Genomic DNA, 14,725 nt, shown 5'->3' with positions numbered 1-14,725 from the left:
TTAGAGGTCTGGTTTGGCATCGTTAATATGGAAAGGTCCCATACGAAAATGAGGAAACATAAAACCTCGGAGAATTATTCAACTTACAACAACAAATTAGATCTACCAGTAATAAAACCTTTAACACAACTAGGACGAATTCGAACTAGTAATGAATCCTGACTAATTTAATGCTTTTAAAATCCAGTTTTAACCATAAAGACTAACTATCCCAGCTTTAAGAAATATGCTCACCAAAAGAAAATGAACTTATGTATAAAACTCGAAAATACCAAGGAAATACCGGTGGATCCATAGATTAACAGTGACCAGGGAACCTATGCAATTCAGGGAACAAACATTTTAGTGTTAGATGAACAAAGCCAACATTAAAAAATCTATCCGTTGTCTAACTTATAAAATAGGTGATTCTTCTTAAGGCTGTCTTTCAAGAGGACAGTCTGTTATGCTTCCCTGAAAATAAGTAATATTAGTATCAACTCTTCATTGCTTTGCTGCATATAGTGTCACACTTCTGTTTCCAGGAGCTAAGTGCTTTAACCGTGTAAGATCAATACTGCAATACTGGATGTACTGTCAAACTAAATGCCTATAAAACAGAGATGCCATGTAGGTACTTGAGGGTGACGAGTATTAAGCTTGGGAATCTCTAGTACAGAACCCTCCACGAGTCCGGTGAGCCGACAAAGAGTTTGACTACCGCAAAGTATTCTTCTAGTAAAAAAATGGCTAAATTGTAGAATCATTATTTCTCATTTATTGGATATAACTGGTTCTGAAATTACAAATGTACCATAAAAGTTACGCAGCTGGGCCTTGAAGCCGGTTCACTATTTCCTCTGCTCTAGCTTGTATCTCTTTTATATATTCGACAAGTACCCGTTGCTGATAAGAACCTCCTTCCTGTCAAAAATAAAAATAAAAATTACAGAGACAAAATTGTGCGAGGGGATGCTCAGGGCAAGGCACTGACAAGTTAAAATAGTTACGTAGAACTCAGGAGGTTATGAATCTTACCGTGCGAATCAGGATTCTCTCAATTCTCTTCTTGGTAACAGCGTAAAATTCTTCAGGTGAAACATCTCCCTTTCCAACTGTAAGTCCATCAAGCAACAGCCTATTCCAGTCATTTTCAGGAGCTGCATTTGCGCAAACTCAACATATCAGAGGCGCTGATTATAGACACAATATAAACAATCTCTTGGGTAAAATTCATACCCTCTATTATCGATTCAAGAAACTTTTCAGGCACTACAACCTCTCCCCCTGAGAATGTCAACACAGGCACTCAAGACTCAACCAAAAGACGCAGTTATTTCTCAATATTTGTAGCTGGGAAGACATAAAGAAAGGATTACCTTTATAAGCGTAACTGCGCTTTCGGAGAAAGTTGGAAGCATATAGTTGCAACACCTTTTGCAGCATTACTTGAAGCCCTGGCTTATCTACTTCGTCTTTAGCCTAAACACATGTAAATATTACTAATATCAAGAATAATCCACGTTATATAATAATATAAAACAACTCAAACCTAGAAAGCAATAAATAGTAGCACTTACTTGCCTCAGCTGAGCATTAACTTCTGACAGAAAACTCTCATCTAGCTGTCCTTCTTTTTCTCTGTTTGATATTTCCTTGGGATGTCAAGAAGACATTAAAAATCAGAGCACAATATGGAGAACGAGGTAAAATACTAGTATGGCTTAAAATTACATTTTAACATACACATCTTTGGAGCCCAAACAATTCAGTTTCAAGAAAGTAACTGCAGGTACTTCTTTCGGAATTGATAAAAGAAACTTGCGCAAAGCATGACTGAAATTAAATTATATAAGCAGGACAGATGTCCATATTCTTGCACTGATTATCACATTTGACAATTATAATGTGAAAAGCAACTACTGTATAGAACAAGAGATGTGTGCTTACTTTTTCCATCAATATGAGAGCCTCCGGATTTCTCGGTGGCCACATCGCATCTTCTCCTTCATTCATAACAGGACTAATAATTGCCTTCAGAACATCAGTCGACTGTTCAATCTTCTCCTGAATCATAGGGATTAAATTAGCAGCATGCAAGGAATGCGTAGTAATCATATTAAAAATACAAAGCCTTGAGGAATTCACATCAAGTGGCAGACAGTAGCACTTAAATGAGGATATCCATGAAAGAACATGGCTCTTACATCAGTCTTGTGGACGACACGGTCAACTATGTTCATGACATTCTCTGCCAGTTCTTCATAATCTTTCTGAAAAACAAATGGGAGATGGACGCAATAAAAAGTGAGAAAATTGATGATAAAAAAGACAATAACCGCAATTAGTAGAAATAAATCCAGATGTGCAACCATACTTTATCATCATCCAATTTGCATAGATCAATCCGAGCAGCCAGCCGAACCCAGAAACCCTCACTGAACGCTAGAATATTTTCAACCACTATTAGATCAAGCTGTTTTCATGTAAGAAGGTACATTAGTTCTTCATCTGGTACTTTTATGAAAAACGATAAAATTAATACACTCAAAGATTTGTCAACTGAACAAATCATATCATACCTGAAATATACTAGGCATACTAATAAAATCTAGCCGCATATTTGGGCACACTTCGAACGCTCTCAACATACACACACAAAAAAAGCAAATTTGATAGCTCATAAGGATCTCCTATACTTTAAGTAGCTAATCAAATGTCACCAACCAACCAATGCCAAGCTTGGTTCTACCAATTATGAAATAAGCATGGGGAGGATACTCGAAGCACATATGAGCCCAAGGTTTACATATTGAATGAACTGATGATATACAACAAATCTAGTTCAACACTGAAATATAGGGAAAGGAATTGTAGCTTCTTGTGACAAGAAAGATCAGTAAAACTGAAGATATGCAGCATGGTTACCTCTCTGGGATTTGCATCTCTAAGCATATCAATCAGCCTATCCACTTCAATGGTCTTTTTGAAGGATTCTTCAGGGCCTTTAACGGCTGCGCATAAGAAAGTGTTCCTGTTTTGTATTGAAATCATAAGTTTTTACCGAACAACATGAATTCCACTTCACACCATCTAGTCCCATGCAATCTCTAATCGAAAAATAAAATGTTCGAAAGCAAAATCACATAATGACTCACATGTACTCCCTCTGTCTCAAAATGTAAAACGTGTTTTGACACTAGACAGAGGGAGTATATGGTAGTATCAGAGTTCATGAACAAACATAGAATGAAAATACTTATACAACAACCAGAAGTTTCCATCACTAGCAAAAATATTATGACTTTCTAGCATTGGTCATGCTTGCTAACCTGTTTAGCGCTGTAGGGCCCATCTACTTAAATTTCCACACTCACATTTAGTGAATGTAAACAATGCTATTACCACTACAAATTGGAAACTGTGCACAGTACAAAAATTTCCCCAACTCATGTATGATGTATCTCCCAATCCCATACAATTTCAGCTAAGCAGGTAACATGAACTGTCCTTTTGTAATTAGAGAAATAAGTTAAACCAGTTTAGACAAAATGTCGTTCCTTCAAACCGGAAAGCATCCAGTATACACAAGAGAACCAAACTGAAAGAAAACAGAGAGCAAGCGCACAGCACGAACCTCTTCCGCGGATGCGCGTGGAAGGCTCTCCTCCGAGAGGAATGCGTAGGGATCCCCCAGCACCATTGGCGCAGCGACCCCTAGCCAGTACAGAATGGATTAAAGGAAGAAAGCAAACGGCCAAAGAACCCTTGAGCTCGCTGGGGAAGGAGAAGAACAGAGGCGCGAGATGAAGAGGGCGCAACCGCAAGCCGGGGCGGGGACGGGGACGGCGGCGGGCGGAGCGACGTGGAGGCGGTGGCCGTCGCCATGTGCGGCCCGGCGGGAGCGAAGCGGGGTGGAGGGTAGAGAGAGCGCGCGCGTGGTCCGCTCCACGAATCCCAAATCCAATCCTGACAAGTAGGAGTGGCCATTCGAGGGCTAGTTTAGTTTGGCTGCCCTCTTTTCTTTTTTCCTTCGAAAAACGCTAGGGGCTCCTTTGATTCAAAGGAATTTTATAAGATTTTCTAGAGGATTGAAATCCTTAGGATTTTTTCTATGTTGATATTTTAATTGATTAGATTCCATAGAAATTTTTCCTATAGAATCTTTTGTGCTACGCTTCATAGAAAATCTCTCTTGAAATAGGCTTTCGCTCCGCTTTATAAATAAAACAACGATCCATACAATCAGATAACGGCTGGGGCCACAGCACAATCAAGTCCAAAAAATCATAAAAGAAATAGAAAAAAGAGCCACCTAGTGGCAGCCGCGAAGCGACACTACGGGGACGACAGTCGATACACTTCATAGAAAATCTAACATCCACTCCAACCTCTTTTTACAATTCCTTTGTTTTTCCTGTGGCAATAAACACTCATTGCTAATCCTATAGGATTCAAATGAGCATGCCACTTCAACCCTATACTTTTTTCATTCCTACATTTTCAAAATCCTATGAATCAAAGAGGCCCTAGGTTCTGTTTCGAACAAATCAAAAACCTAGGAATTTTGAATGATGCGATTTCTATAGAGAATTTTCATTTGGTGCCGTTTTGACAACGAAACTACTAACCTACGTTTCTTGAAATTCCCATAGAATAGGAAGAAAAGTATACTTTTCGTCCTTCAACTTTTGACGGAGTTTAGATTTGGTTACTCATCTTCGAAACCGGACAACTTGTACCCACAACTACTGAAACCGAACAAGATTCATCCCTGGTCTCGATTTTGAGCGGTTTTGGTGTTGGCTCACCCCGGTTTTGACCGGTGCTGACTTAAATACGTGTATATCTTTCAAATCTGTGAATCTTGTAAAATTCATGTACTTTTTCCAAATCTCTGTACTTTTCACGTTTGCGTAAAAAATTCAAATTTGCATACCTTTTTAAAATCCACACTATTTTCAAATCCACATACTTTTTCAAGTTCACATAATTTTGCAAATTCGCATACTTTTTTCTAGTTCGCGTATTTTTTCTCAAATCCGCGTACTTTTTTCATGTTCGTGCACTGCTTTCAAATCCGTGTACCTTTTCAAATTCATGAACTTTTATAGGAAGTACGCGGATTTGAAAAAAACACTTCAACTTGAAAATGGTATGCAGACCTGAATAAAATAAACGGATTTGAAGAAAGTACGCGAATTTGAGTCAAAACACGGTCAAAACCGGCAAAAGTCAGCACCAAAACCGGTGAAAACCGTGTCCAGGGACGAACCTTGTCCGTTTTTAGTAGTTCAGGGTGCAAGTTGTCCGGTTTCGGAGTTGACGGACCAAATCTATGAAGGAAATATGCCCTAGAGGCAATAATTATTTATTTCTTTATATCATGATAAATGTTTATTATTCATGCTAGAATTGTATTAACCGGAAACATGATACATGTGTGAATATATAGACAGACAGAGTGTCACTAGTATGCCTCTACTTGACTAGCTCGTTGATCAAAGATGGTTATGTTTCCTAGCCATTGACATGAGTTGTCATTTGATTAACGGGATCACATCATTAGGAGAATGATGTGATTGACTTGACCCATTCCGTTAGCTTAGCACTCGATCGTTTAGTATTCTGCTATTGCTTTCTTCATGACTTATACATGTTCCTATGACTATGAGATTATGCAACTCCCGTTTACCGGAGGAACATTTTGTGTGCTACCAAACGTCACAACGTAACTGGGTGATTATAAAGGTGCTCTACAGGTGTCTCCAAAGGTACTTGTTGGGTTGGCGCATTTCGAGATTAGGATTTGTCACTCTGATTGTCGGAGAGGTATCTCTGGGCACACTCGGTAATGCACATCACTATAAGCCTTGCAAGCATTGCAACTAATGAGTTAGTTGCGGGATGATGTATTACGGAACGAGTAAAGAGACTTGCCGGTAACGAGATTGAACTAGGTATTGAGATACCGACGATCGAATCTCGGGCAAGTAACATACCGATGACAAAGGGAACAACGTATGTTGTTATGCGGTCTGACCGATAAAGATCTTCGTAGAATATGTAGGAGCCAATATGGGCATCCAGGTCCCGCTATTGGTTATTGACCAGAGAGGTGTCTCGGTCATGTCTACATAGTTCTCGAACCCGTAGGGTCCGCACGCTTAATGTTCGTTGACGATATAGTACTATGAGTTATGTATGTTGGTGACCGAATGTTGTTCGGAGTTTTGGATGAGATCACGGATATGACGAGGAACTCCGGAATGGTCCGGAAGTAAAAATTGATATGTGGATAGTAGTGTTTGATCTCCGGAAAGGTTCTAGAATCCATCGGAAGGGGTTCTGGATGTTTCCCGAAATGTTTGGGCACGAGAACACTTTATCTGGGCCAAAGGGGAAAGCCCACGAGGTTTTTGGAAAGCGCAAAAGGAAGTTTTGCGGAGTCCAGGGGCCAGACGCCAGGGTCCCTGGCGTCTGGGTCCAGACGCCGGGAACCCTGGCGTCTGGCCCTGGAGTCCTTCTCGGACTCTTGCCTTTCGAGTGAAACCAACTTTGTGGAGGTTTTTACTCCAAGTTTCGACCCCAAGGCTCAACATATAAATAGAGGGGTAGGGCTAGCACCCAAGACACATCAAGAAACACCAAGCCGTGTGCCGGCAACCCCGTCCCCTCTAGTTTATCCTTCGTCATAGTTTTCGTAGTGCTTAGGCGAAGCCCTGCGGAGATTGTTCTTCACCAACACCGTCACCACGCCGTCATGCTGTCGGAACTCATCTACTACTTTGCCCGTCTTGCTGGATCAAGAAGGCGAGGACGTCATCGAGCTGAACGTGTGCAGAACTCGGAGGTGTCGTGCGTTCGGTACTTGGATCGGTCGGATCGTGAAGACGTACGACTGCATCAACCGCGTTGATAAATGCTTCCGCTTACGGTCTACGAAGGTATGTAGACAACACTGTCCCCTCTCGTTGCTATGCATCACCGTGATCTTGCGTGTGCGTAGGAAATTTTTTGAAATTACTACGTTCCCCAACAGTGGCATCCGAGCCTGGTTTTATGCGTAGATGTTATATGCACGAGTAGAACACAAGTGAGTTGTGGGCGATACAAGTCATACTGCTTACCAGCATGTCATACTTTGGTTCGGCGGTATTGTTGGATGAAGCGGTCCGGACCGACATTACGCGTACGCTTACGCGAGACTGGTTCTACCGACGTGCTTTGCACACAGGTGGCTGGCGGGTGTCAGTTTCTCCAACTTTAGTTGAACCGAGTGTGGCTACGCCCGGTCCTTGAGAAGGTTAAAACAGCACTAACTTGACGAACTATCGTTGTGGTTTTGATGCGTAGGTAAGAACGGTTCTTGCTATGCCCGTAGCAGCCACGTAAAACTTGCAACAACAAAGTAGAGGACGTCTAACTTGTTTTTGCAGGGCATGTTGTGATGTGATATGGTCAAGACATGATGCTATATTTTATTGTATGAGATGATCATGTTTTGTAACCGAGTTATCGGCAACTGGCAGGAGCCATATGGTTGTCACTTTATTATATGCAATGCAATCGCCCTGTAATGCTTTACTTTATCACTAAGCGGTAGCGATAGTCGTAAAAGCAACAGTTGGCGAGACGACAACGATGCTACGATGGAGATCAAGGTGTCGCGCCGGTGACGATGGTGATCATGATGGTGCTTCGGAGATGGAGATCACAAGCACAAGATGATGATGGCCATATCATATCACTTATATTGATTGCATGTGATGTTTATCTTTTATGCATCTTATTTTGCTTAGATCGACGGTTGCATTATAAGATGATCTCTCACTAAATTTCAAGGTATAAGTGTTCTCCCTGAGTATGCACCGTTGCGAAAGTTCTTCGTGCTGAGACACCACGTGATGATCGGGTGTGATAGGCTCTACATTCAAATACAACGGGTGCAAAACAGTTGCACACGCGGAATACTCAGGTTAAACTTGACGAGCCTAGCATATGCAGATATGGCCTCGGAACACTGAGACCGAAAGGTCGAGTGTGAATCATATAGTAGATATGATCAACATAGTAATGTTCACCATTGAAACTACTCCATATCACATGATGATCGGACATGGTTTAGTTGATATGGATCACGTGATCACTTAGAGGATTAGAGGGATGTCTATCTAAGTGGGAGTTCTTGAGTAATTTGATTAATTGAACTTTAATTTATCATGAACTTAGTCCTGGTAGTATTAGCATATCTATGTTGTAGATCAATAGCTCGCGTTGTTGCTCCCCGTTTAATTTTTATATGTTCCTAGAGAAAACTAAGTTGAAAGATGTTAGTAGCAATGATGCGGATTGGATCCGTGATCTGAGGTTTATCCTCATTGCTGCACAGAAGAATTATGTCGTTGATGCACCGCTAGGTGACAGACCTATTACAGGAGCAGATGCAGACGTTATGAACGTTTTTACAAAAGCTCGGTATGAAGACTACTTGATAGTTAAGTGCACCATGCTTTACGGCTTAGAACCGGGACTTCAAAAATGTTTTGAACGCCACGGAGCATATAAGATGTTCCAAGAGTTGAAATTGGTATTTCATACTCATGCCCGTGTCGAGAGGTATGAGACCTTTGACAGTACTTTGCCTACAAGATGGAGGAGAATTGCTCAGCTAGTGAGCATGTGCTCAGATTGTCTGGGTACTACAATTGCTTGAATAGTTCTCTAGTCACTATCACCAAGTTACTAGAACTTCGTGATGAACTATAATATGCAAGGGATGACGAAAACAATTCCCAAGCTCTTCGCGATGCTAAAATCGGCGAAGGTAGAAATCAAGAAAAACATCAAGTGTTGATGGTTGACAAGACCACTAGTTTCAAGGAAAAGGGTAAAGGGAAAAAAAGGGGAACTTCAAGAAGAACAGCAAGCAAGTTGCTGCTCAAGTGAAGAAGCCCAATTCTGGACCTAAGCCTGAGACTAAGTGCTTCTACTGCAAAGGGACTGGTCACTGGAAGCGGAACTACCCCAAGTATTTGTTGGAAATATGCCCTAGAGGCAATAATAAATGGTTATTATTATATTTCTTTGTTCATGGTAATTGTCTATTATTCATGCTATAATTGTATTGTCCGGAAATCGTAATACATGTGTGAATACATAGACCACAACCTGTCCCTAGTAAGCCTCTAGTTGACTAGCTCGTTGATCAACAGATAGTCATGGTTTCCTGACTATGGACATTGGATGTCATTGATAACGGGATCACATCATTAGGAGAATGATGTGATGGACAAGACCCAACTTAAGCATAGCATAAAAGATCGTGTAGTTTCGTTTGCTAGAGCTTTTCCAATGTCAAGTATCTTTTCCTTAGACCATGAGATCGTGCAACTCTCGGATACCGTAGGAGTGCTTTGGGTGTGCCAAACGTCACAATGTAACTGGGTGACTATAAAGGTGCATTACGGGTATCTCCGAAAGTGTCTGTTGGGTTGGCACGGATCGAGACTGGGATTTGTCACTCCGTGTGACGGAGAGGTATCTCTGGGCCCACTCGGTAATGCATCATCATAATGAGCTCAATGTGACTAAGGCGTTAGTCACGGGATCATGCATTGCGGTACGAGTAAAGAGACTTGCCGGTAACGAGATTGAACTAGGTATTGGGATACCGACGATCGAATCTCGGGCAAGTAACATACCGATTGACAAAGGGAATTGCATACGGATTGATTGAATCCTCGACACCGTGGTTCATCCGATGAGATCATCGTGGAGCATGTGGGAGCCAACATGGGTATCCAGATCCCGCTGTTGGTTATTGACCGGAGAGGCATCTCGGTCATGTCTGCATGTCTCCCGAACCCGTAGGGTCTACACACTTAAGGTCTGGTGACGCTAGGGTTGTAGAGATATATGTATGCGGAAACCCGAAAGTTGTTCGGAGTCCCGGATGAGATCCCGGACTTCACGAGATGTTCCGGAATGGTCCGGAGGTAAAGATTTATATATGGGAAGTCTTATTTTGGTCGCCGGAAAAGTTTCGCGCTTTATCGGTATTGTACCGGGAGTGCCGAAAGGGGTCCGGGGGTCCACCAAGGGGGTCCACCAGCCCCGGGGGGGCACATGGGCTGTAAGGGGTGCGCCTTGGCCTATATGGGCCAAGGGCACCAGCCCCAAGAGGCCCATGCGCAAGAGATAAGAAAAAAGGGAGAGTCCTAAAGGGGGAAGGCACCTCCGAGGTGCCTTGGGGGGGAAGGACTCCCCCCTGGCCGCACCCTTCCTTGGAGGAAGGGGCAAGGCTGCGCCCCCCCTCTCCCTTGGCCCTATATATAGTGGGGGGAAGGGAGGGCAGCAACATCTAAGCCTTGGGCGCCTCCCTCCTCCCCTGCAACACCTCTCTCTCTCTCGCAGAAGCTTGGCGAAGCCCTGCCGGAGACCCGCTACATCCACCACCACGCCGTCGTGCTGTTGGATCTCCATCAACCTCTCCTTCCCCCTTGCTGGATCAAGAAGGAGGAGACGTCTCTGCACCGTACGTGTGTTGAACGCGGAGGTGTCGTCCGTTCGGCACTCGGTCATCGGTGATTTGGATCACGGCGAGTACGACTCCATCATCCACGTTCATTGGAACGCTTCCGCTCGCGATCTACAAGGGTATGTAGATGCACTCCTTTCCCCTCGTTGCTAGTAGACTCCATAGATGCATCTTGGTGAGCGTAGGAAAATTTTAAATTATGCTACGATTACCAACAGTATTTGGCCGATAAGAAGGATGGCAAAGTGAACAAGCTATATTTGATATACATGTTATTGATGTGTACTTTACTAGTGTTTATAGCAACCCCTCAGTATTTGATACTAGTTCAGTTGCTAAGATTAGTAACTCAAAACGGGAGTTGCAGAATGAACAGAAACTAGTTAAGGGTGAAATGACGATGTGTGTTGGAAGCAGTTCCAAGATTGATATGATCATCATCGCACACTCCCTATACTTTCGGGATTAGTGTTGAACCTAAATAAATGTTATTTGGTGTTTGCGTTGAGCATAAATATGATTTGATCATGTTTATTGCAATGCGGTTATTCATTTAAATTAGAGAATAATTGTTGTTTTGTTAACATGAATAAAACCTTCTATGGTCATACACCCAATGAAAATGGTTTGTTGGATCTCGATTGTAGTGATACACATATTCATAATATTGAAGCCAAAAGATGCAAAGTTAATAATGATAGTGCAACTTATTTGTGGCACTGCCGTTTAGGTCATATTGGTGTAAAGCGCATGAAGAAACTCCATGCTGATGGGCTTTTGGAATCACTTGATTATGAATCACTTGATGCTTGCGAACCATGCCTCACGGGCAAGATGACTAAGACTCCGTTCTCCGGAACAATGGAGCGAGCAACAGATTTGTTGGAAATAATACATACTGATGTATGCAGTCCGATGAGTGTTGAGGCTCGCGGTGGGTATCGTTATTTTCTGACCTTCACAGATGATTTGAGCAGATATGGGTATATCTAATTGATGAAACATAAGTCTGAAACATTTGAAAAGTTCAAAGAATTTCAGAGTGAAGTGGAAAATCATCGTGACAAGAAAATAAAGTTTCTACGATCTGATCGCGGAGACAAATATTTGAGTTACGAGTTTGGTCTTCAATTACAACAATGTGGAATAGTTTCTCAAATTCGTGCCACCTGGAACACTACAGCATAATGGTATGTCTGAATGTCATAACCGTACTTTATTGGGTATAGTGCAATCTATGATGTTTCTTACCGATTTACCACTATAGTTTTGGGGTTATGCATTAGAGACAGCTGCATTCACATTAAAAAGGGCACCATCTAAATCTGTTGAGACGACACCGTATGAACTGTGGTTTGGCAAGAAACCAAAGTTGTCATTTCTTAAAGTTTGGGGTTACGATGCTTATAAGAAAAAGTTTCATCCTGATAAGCTCAAACCCAAATCGGAGAAATGTGTCTTCATAGGATACCCAAAGGAGACAGTTGGGTACACCTTCTATCACAGATCCGAAGGCAAGATATTCGTTGCTAAGAATGGATCCTTCCTAGAGAAGGAGTTTCTCTCGAAAGAAGTGAGTGGGAGGAAAGTAGAACTTGATGAGGTAACTGTACCTGCTCCCTTATTGGAAAGTAGTTCATCACAGAAATATGTTCCTGTGACTACTACACCAATTAGTGAGGAAGCTAATGATGATGATCATGTAACTTCAGATCAAGTTACTACCGAACCTCGTAGGTAAACCAGAGTGAGATCCGCACCAGAGTGGTACAGTAATCCTGCTCTGGAGGTCATGTTACTTGACCATGACGAACCTACGAACTATGAGGAAGCGATGATGAGCCCAGATTCCGTGAAATGGCTTGAGGCCATGAAATCTGAGATGAGATCCATGTATGAGAACAAAGTGTGGACTTTGGTTGACTTGCCCGATGATCGGCAAGCCATAGAAAATAAATGGATCTTCAAGAGGAAGATGGACACTGAGAGTAGTGTTACTATCTACAAAGCTAGACTTGTTGAAAAAGGTTTTTGACAAAGTTCAAGGTGTTGACTACGATGAGATTTTCTCACTCGTAGCGATGCTTAAGTCTGTCTGAATCATGTTAGCAAATTGCCACATTTTATGAAATCTGGCAAATGGATGTCAAAACTATGTTCCTTAATGGATTTCTTAAAGAAGAGTTGTATATGATGCAACCAGAAGGTTTTGTCGATCCTAAAGGTGTTAACAAAAAGTGCAAGCTCCAGCGATCCATCTATGGACTGGTGCAAGCATCTCGGAGGTGGAATATACGCTTTGATGAGTTGATCAAAGCATATAGTTTTATATATACTTGCGGTGAAGCCTGTATTTACAAGAAAGTGAGTGGGAGCACTACATCATTTCTAATAAATATATGTGAATGACATATTGTTAATCGGAAATAATGTAGAATTTTCTGGAAAGCATAAAGGAGTTTTTGAAAGGAGTTTTTTCAAAGAAAGACCTCGGTGAAGCTGCTTACATATTGATCATCAAGATGTATAGAGATAGATCAAGACGCTTGATAAGTTTTTTCAATGAGTACATACCTTGACAAGATTTTGAAGTAGTTCAAAATGGAACAGTCAAAGAAAGAGTTCTTGCCTGTGTTACAAGGTGTGAAATTGAGTAAGACTCAAAGCTCGACCACGGCAGAAGATAGAAAGAGAATGAAAGTCATTCCCTATGCCTCAGCCATAGGTTCTATAAAAGTATACCATGCTGTGTACCAGATCTATTGTATACCCTACACTGAGTTTAGCAAGGGAGTACAATAGTGATCTAGGAGTAGATCACTGGACAGCGGTCAAAATTATCCTTAGTGGAATAAGGATATGTTTCTCAATTATGGAGGTCACAAAAGGTTCGTCGTAAAGGGTTACGTCGATGCAAATTTTGACACTAATCTAGATAACTCTATTCTCAATCTGGATACATATTGAAAGTGGGAGCAATTAGCATTGTTGACATAGAAATTTGCAAAATACATACGGATCTGAATATTGCAGAACCGTTGACTAAACTTCTCTCACAAGCAAAACATGGTCACACCTTAGTACTCTTTGGGTGTTAATCACATAACGATGTGAACTAGATTATTGACTCTAGTAAACCCTTTGGGTGTTGGTCACATGACGATGTGAACTATGGGTGTTAATCACATGGTGATGTGAACTATTGGTGTTAAATCACATGGCGATGTGAACTAGATTATTGACTCTAGTGCAGGTGGGAGACTGAAGGAAATATGCCCTAGAGGCAATAATTATTTATTTCCTTATATCATGATAAATGTTTATTATTCATGCTAGAATTGTATTAACCGGAAACATGATACATGTGTGAATACATAGACAAACAGAGTGTCACTAGTATGCCTCTACTTGACTAGCTCGTTGATCAAAGATGGTTATGTTTCCTAGCCATTGACATGAGTTGTCATTTGATTAACGGGATCACATCATTAGGAGAATGATGTGATTGACTTGACCCATTCCGTTAGCTTAGCACTCGATCGTTTAGTATGTTGCTATTGCTTTCTTCATGACTTATACATGTTCCTATGACTATGAGATTATGCAACTCCCGTTTACCGGAGGAACATTTTGTGTGCTACCAAACATCACAACGTAACTGGGTGATTATAAAGGTGCTCTACAGGTGTCTCCAAAGGTACTTGTTGGGTTGGCGCATTTCGAGATTAGGATTTGTCACTCTGATTGTCGGAGAGGTATCTCTGGGCACACTCGGTAATGCACATCACTATAAGCCTTGCAAGCATTGCAACTAATGAGTTAGTTGCGGGATGATGTATTACGGAACGAGTAAAGAGACTTGCCGGTAACGAGATTGAACTAGGTATTGAGATACCGACGATCGAATCTCGGGCAAGTAACATACTGATGACAAAGGGAGCAACGTATGTTGTTATGCGGTTTGACCGATAGAGATCTTCGTAGAATATGTAGGAGCCAATATGGGCATCCAGGTCCCGCTATTGGTTATTGACCAGAGAGGTGTCTCGGTCATGTCTACATAGTTCTCGAACCCGTAGGGTCCGCACGCTTAACGTTCGTTGATGATATAGTACTATGAGTTATGTATGTTGGTGACCGAATGTTGTTCGGAGTTTTGGATGAGATCACGGATATGACGAGGAACTCCGGAATGGTCCGGAAGTA

The 14,725-nt window shown here is 41.8% G+C and overlaps 1 protein-coding gene across 1 annotated transcript; it reads right to left on the bottom strand.

Moving 5' to 3' along the window:
* Positions 1-734: 734 nt before the first annotated feature.
* LOC109773674 (uncharacterized) lies at positions 735-3,991 on the bottom strand. Its single transcript, XM_020332383.4, has 11 exons — positions 3,802-3,991; positions 3,617-3,696; positions 2,908-3,013; positions 2,357-2,455; positions 2,187-2,252; positions 1,930-2,046; positions 1,560-1,634; positions 1,359-1,461; positions 1,219-1,266; positions 1,018-1,139; positions 735-903 (listed from the first exon to the last, which is right to left on the bottom strand). The coding sequence occupies exons 1-11, from the start codon at positions 3,967-3,969 to the stop codon at positions 802-804; spliced, it is 1,086 nt and encodes a 361-aa protein (XP_020187972.1). The 5' UTR covers positions 3,970-3,991; the 3' UTR covers positions 735-801.
* Between the last annotated feature and the right edge of the window lie 10,734 nt (positions 3,992-14,725).

The sequence above is a fragment of the Aegilops tauschii genome, chromosome 1 (assembly GCF_002575655.3).
Source record: "Aegilops tauschii subsp. strangulata cultivar AL8/78 chromosome 1, Aet v6.0, whole genome shotgun sequence".
NCBI lineage: Eukaryota > Viridiplantae > Streptophyta > Magnoliopsida > Poales > Poaceae > Aegilops > Aegilops tauschii.
The sequence above is the reverse complement of the archived record's forward strand: the minus strand, read 5'-3'. Positions and strand labels throughout refer to the sequence as shown.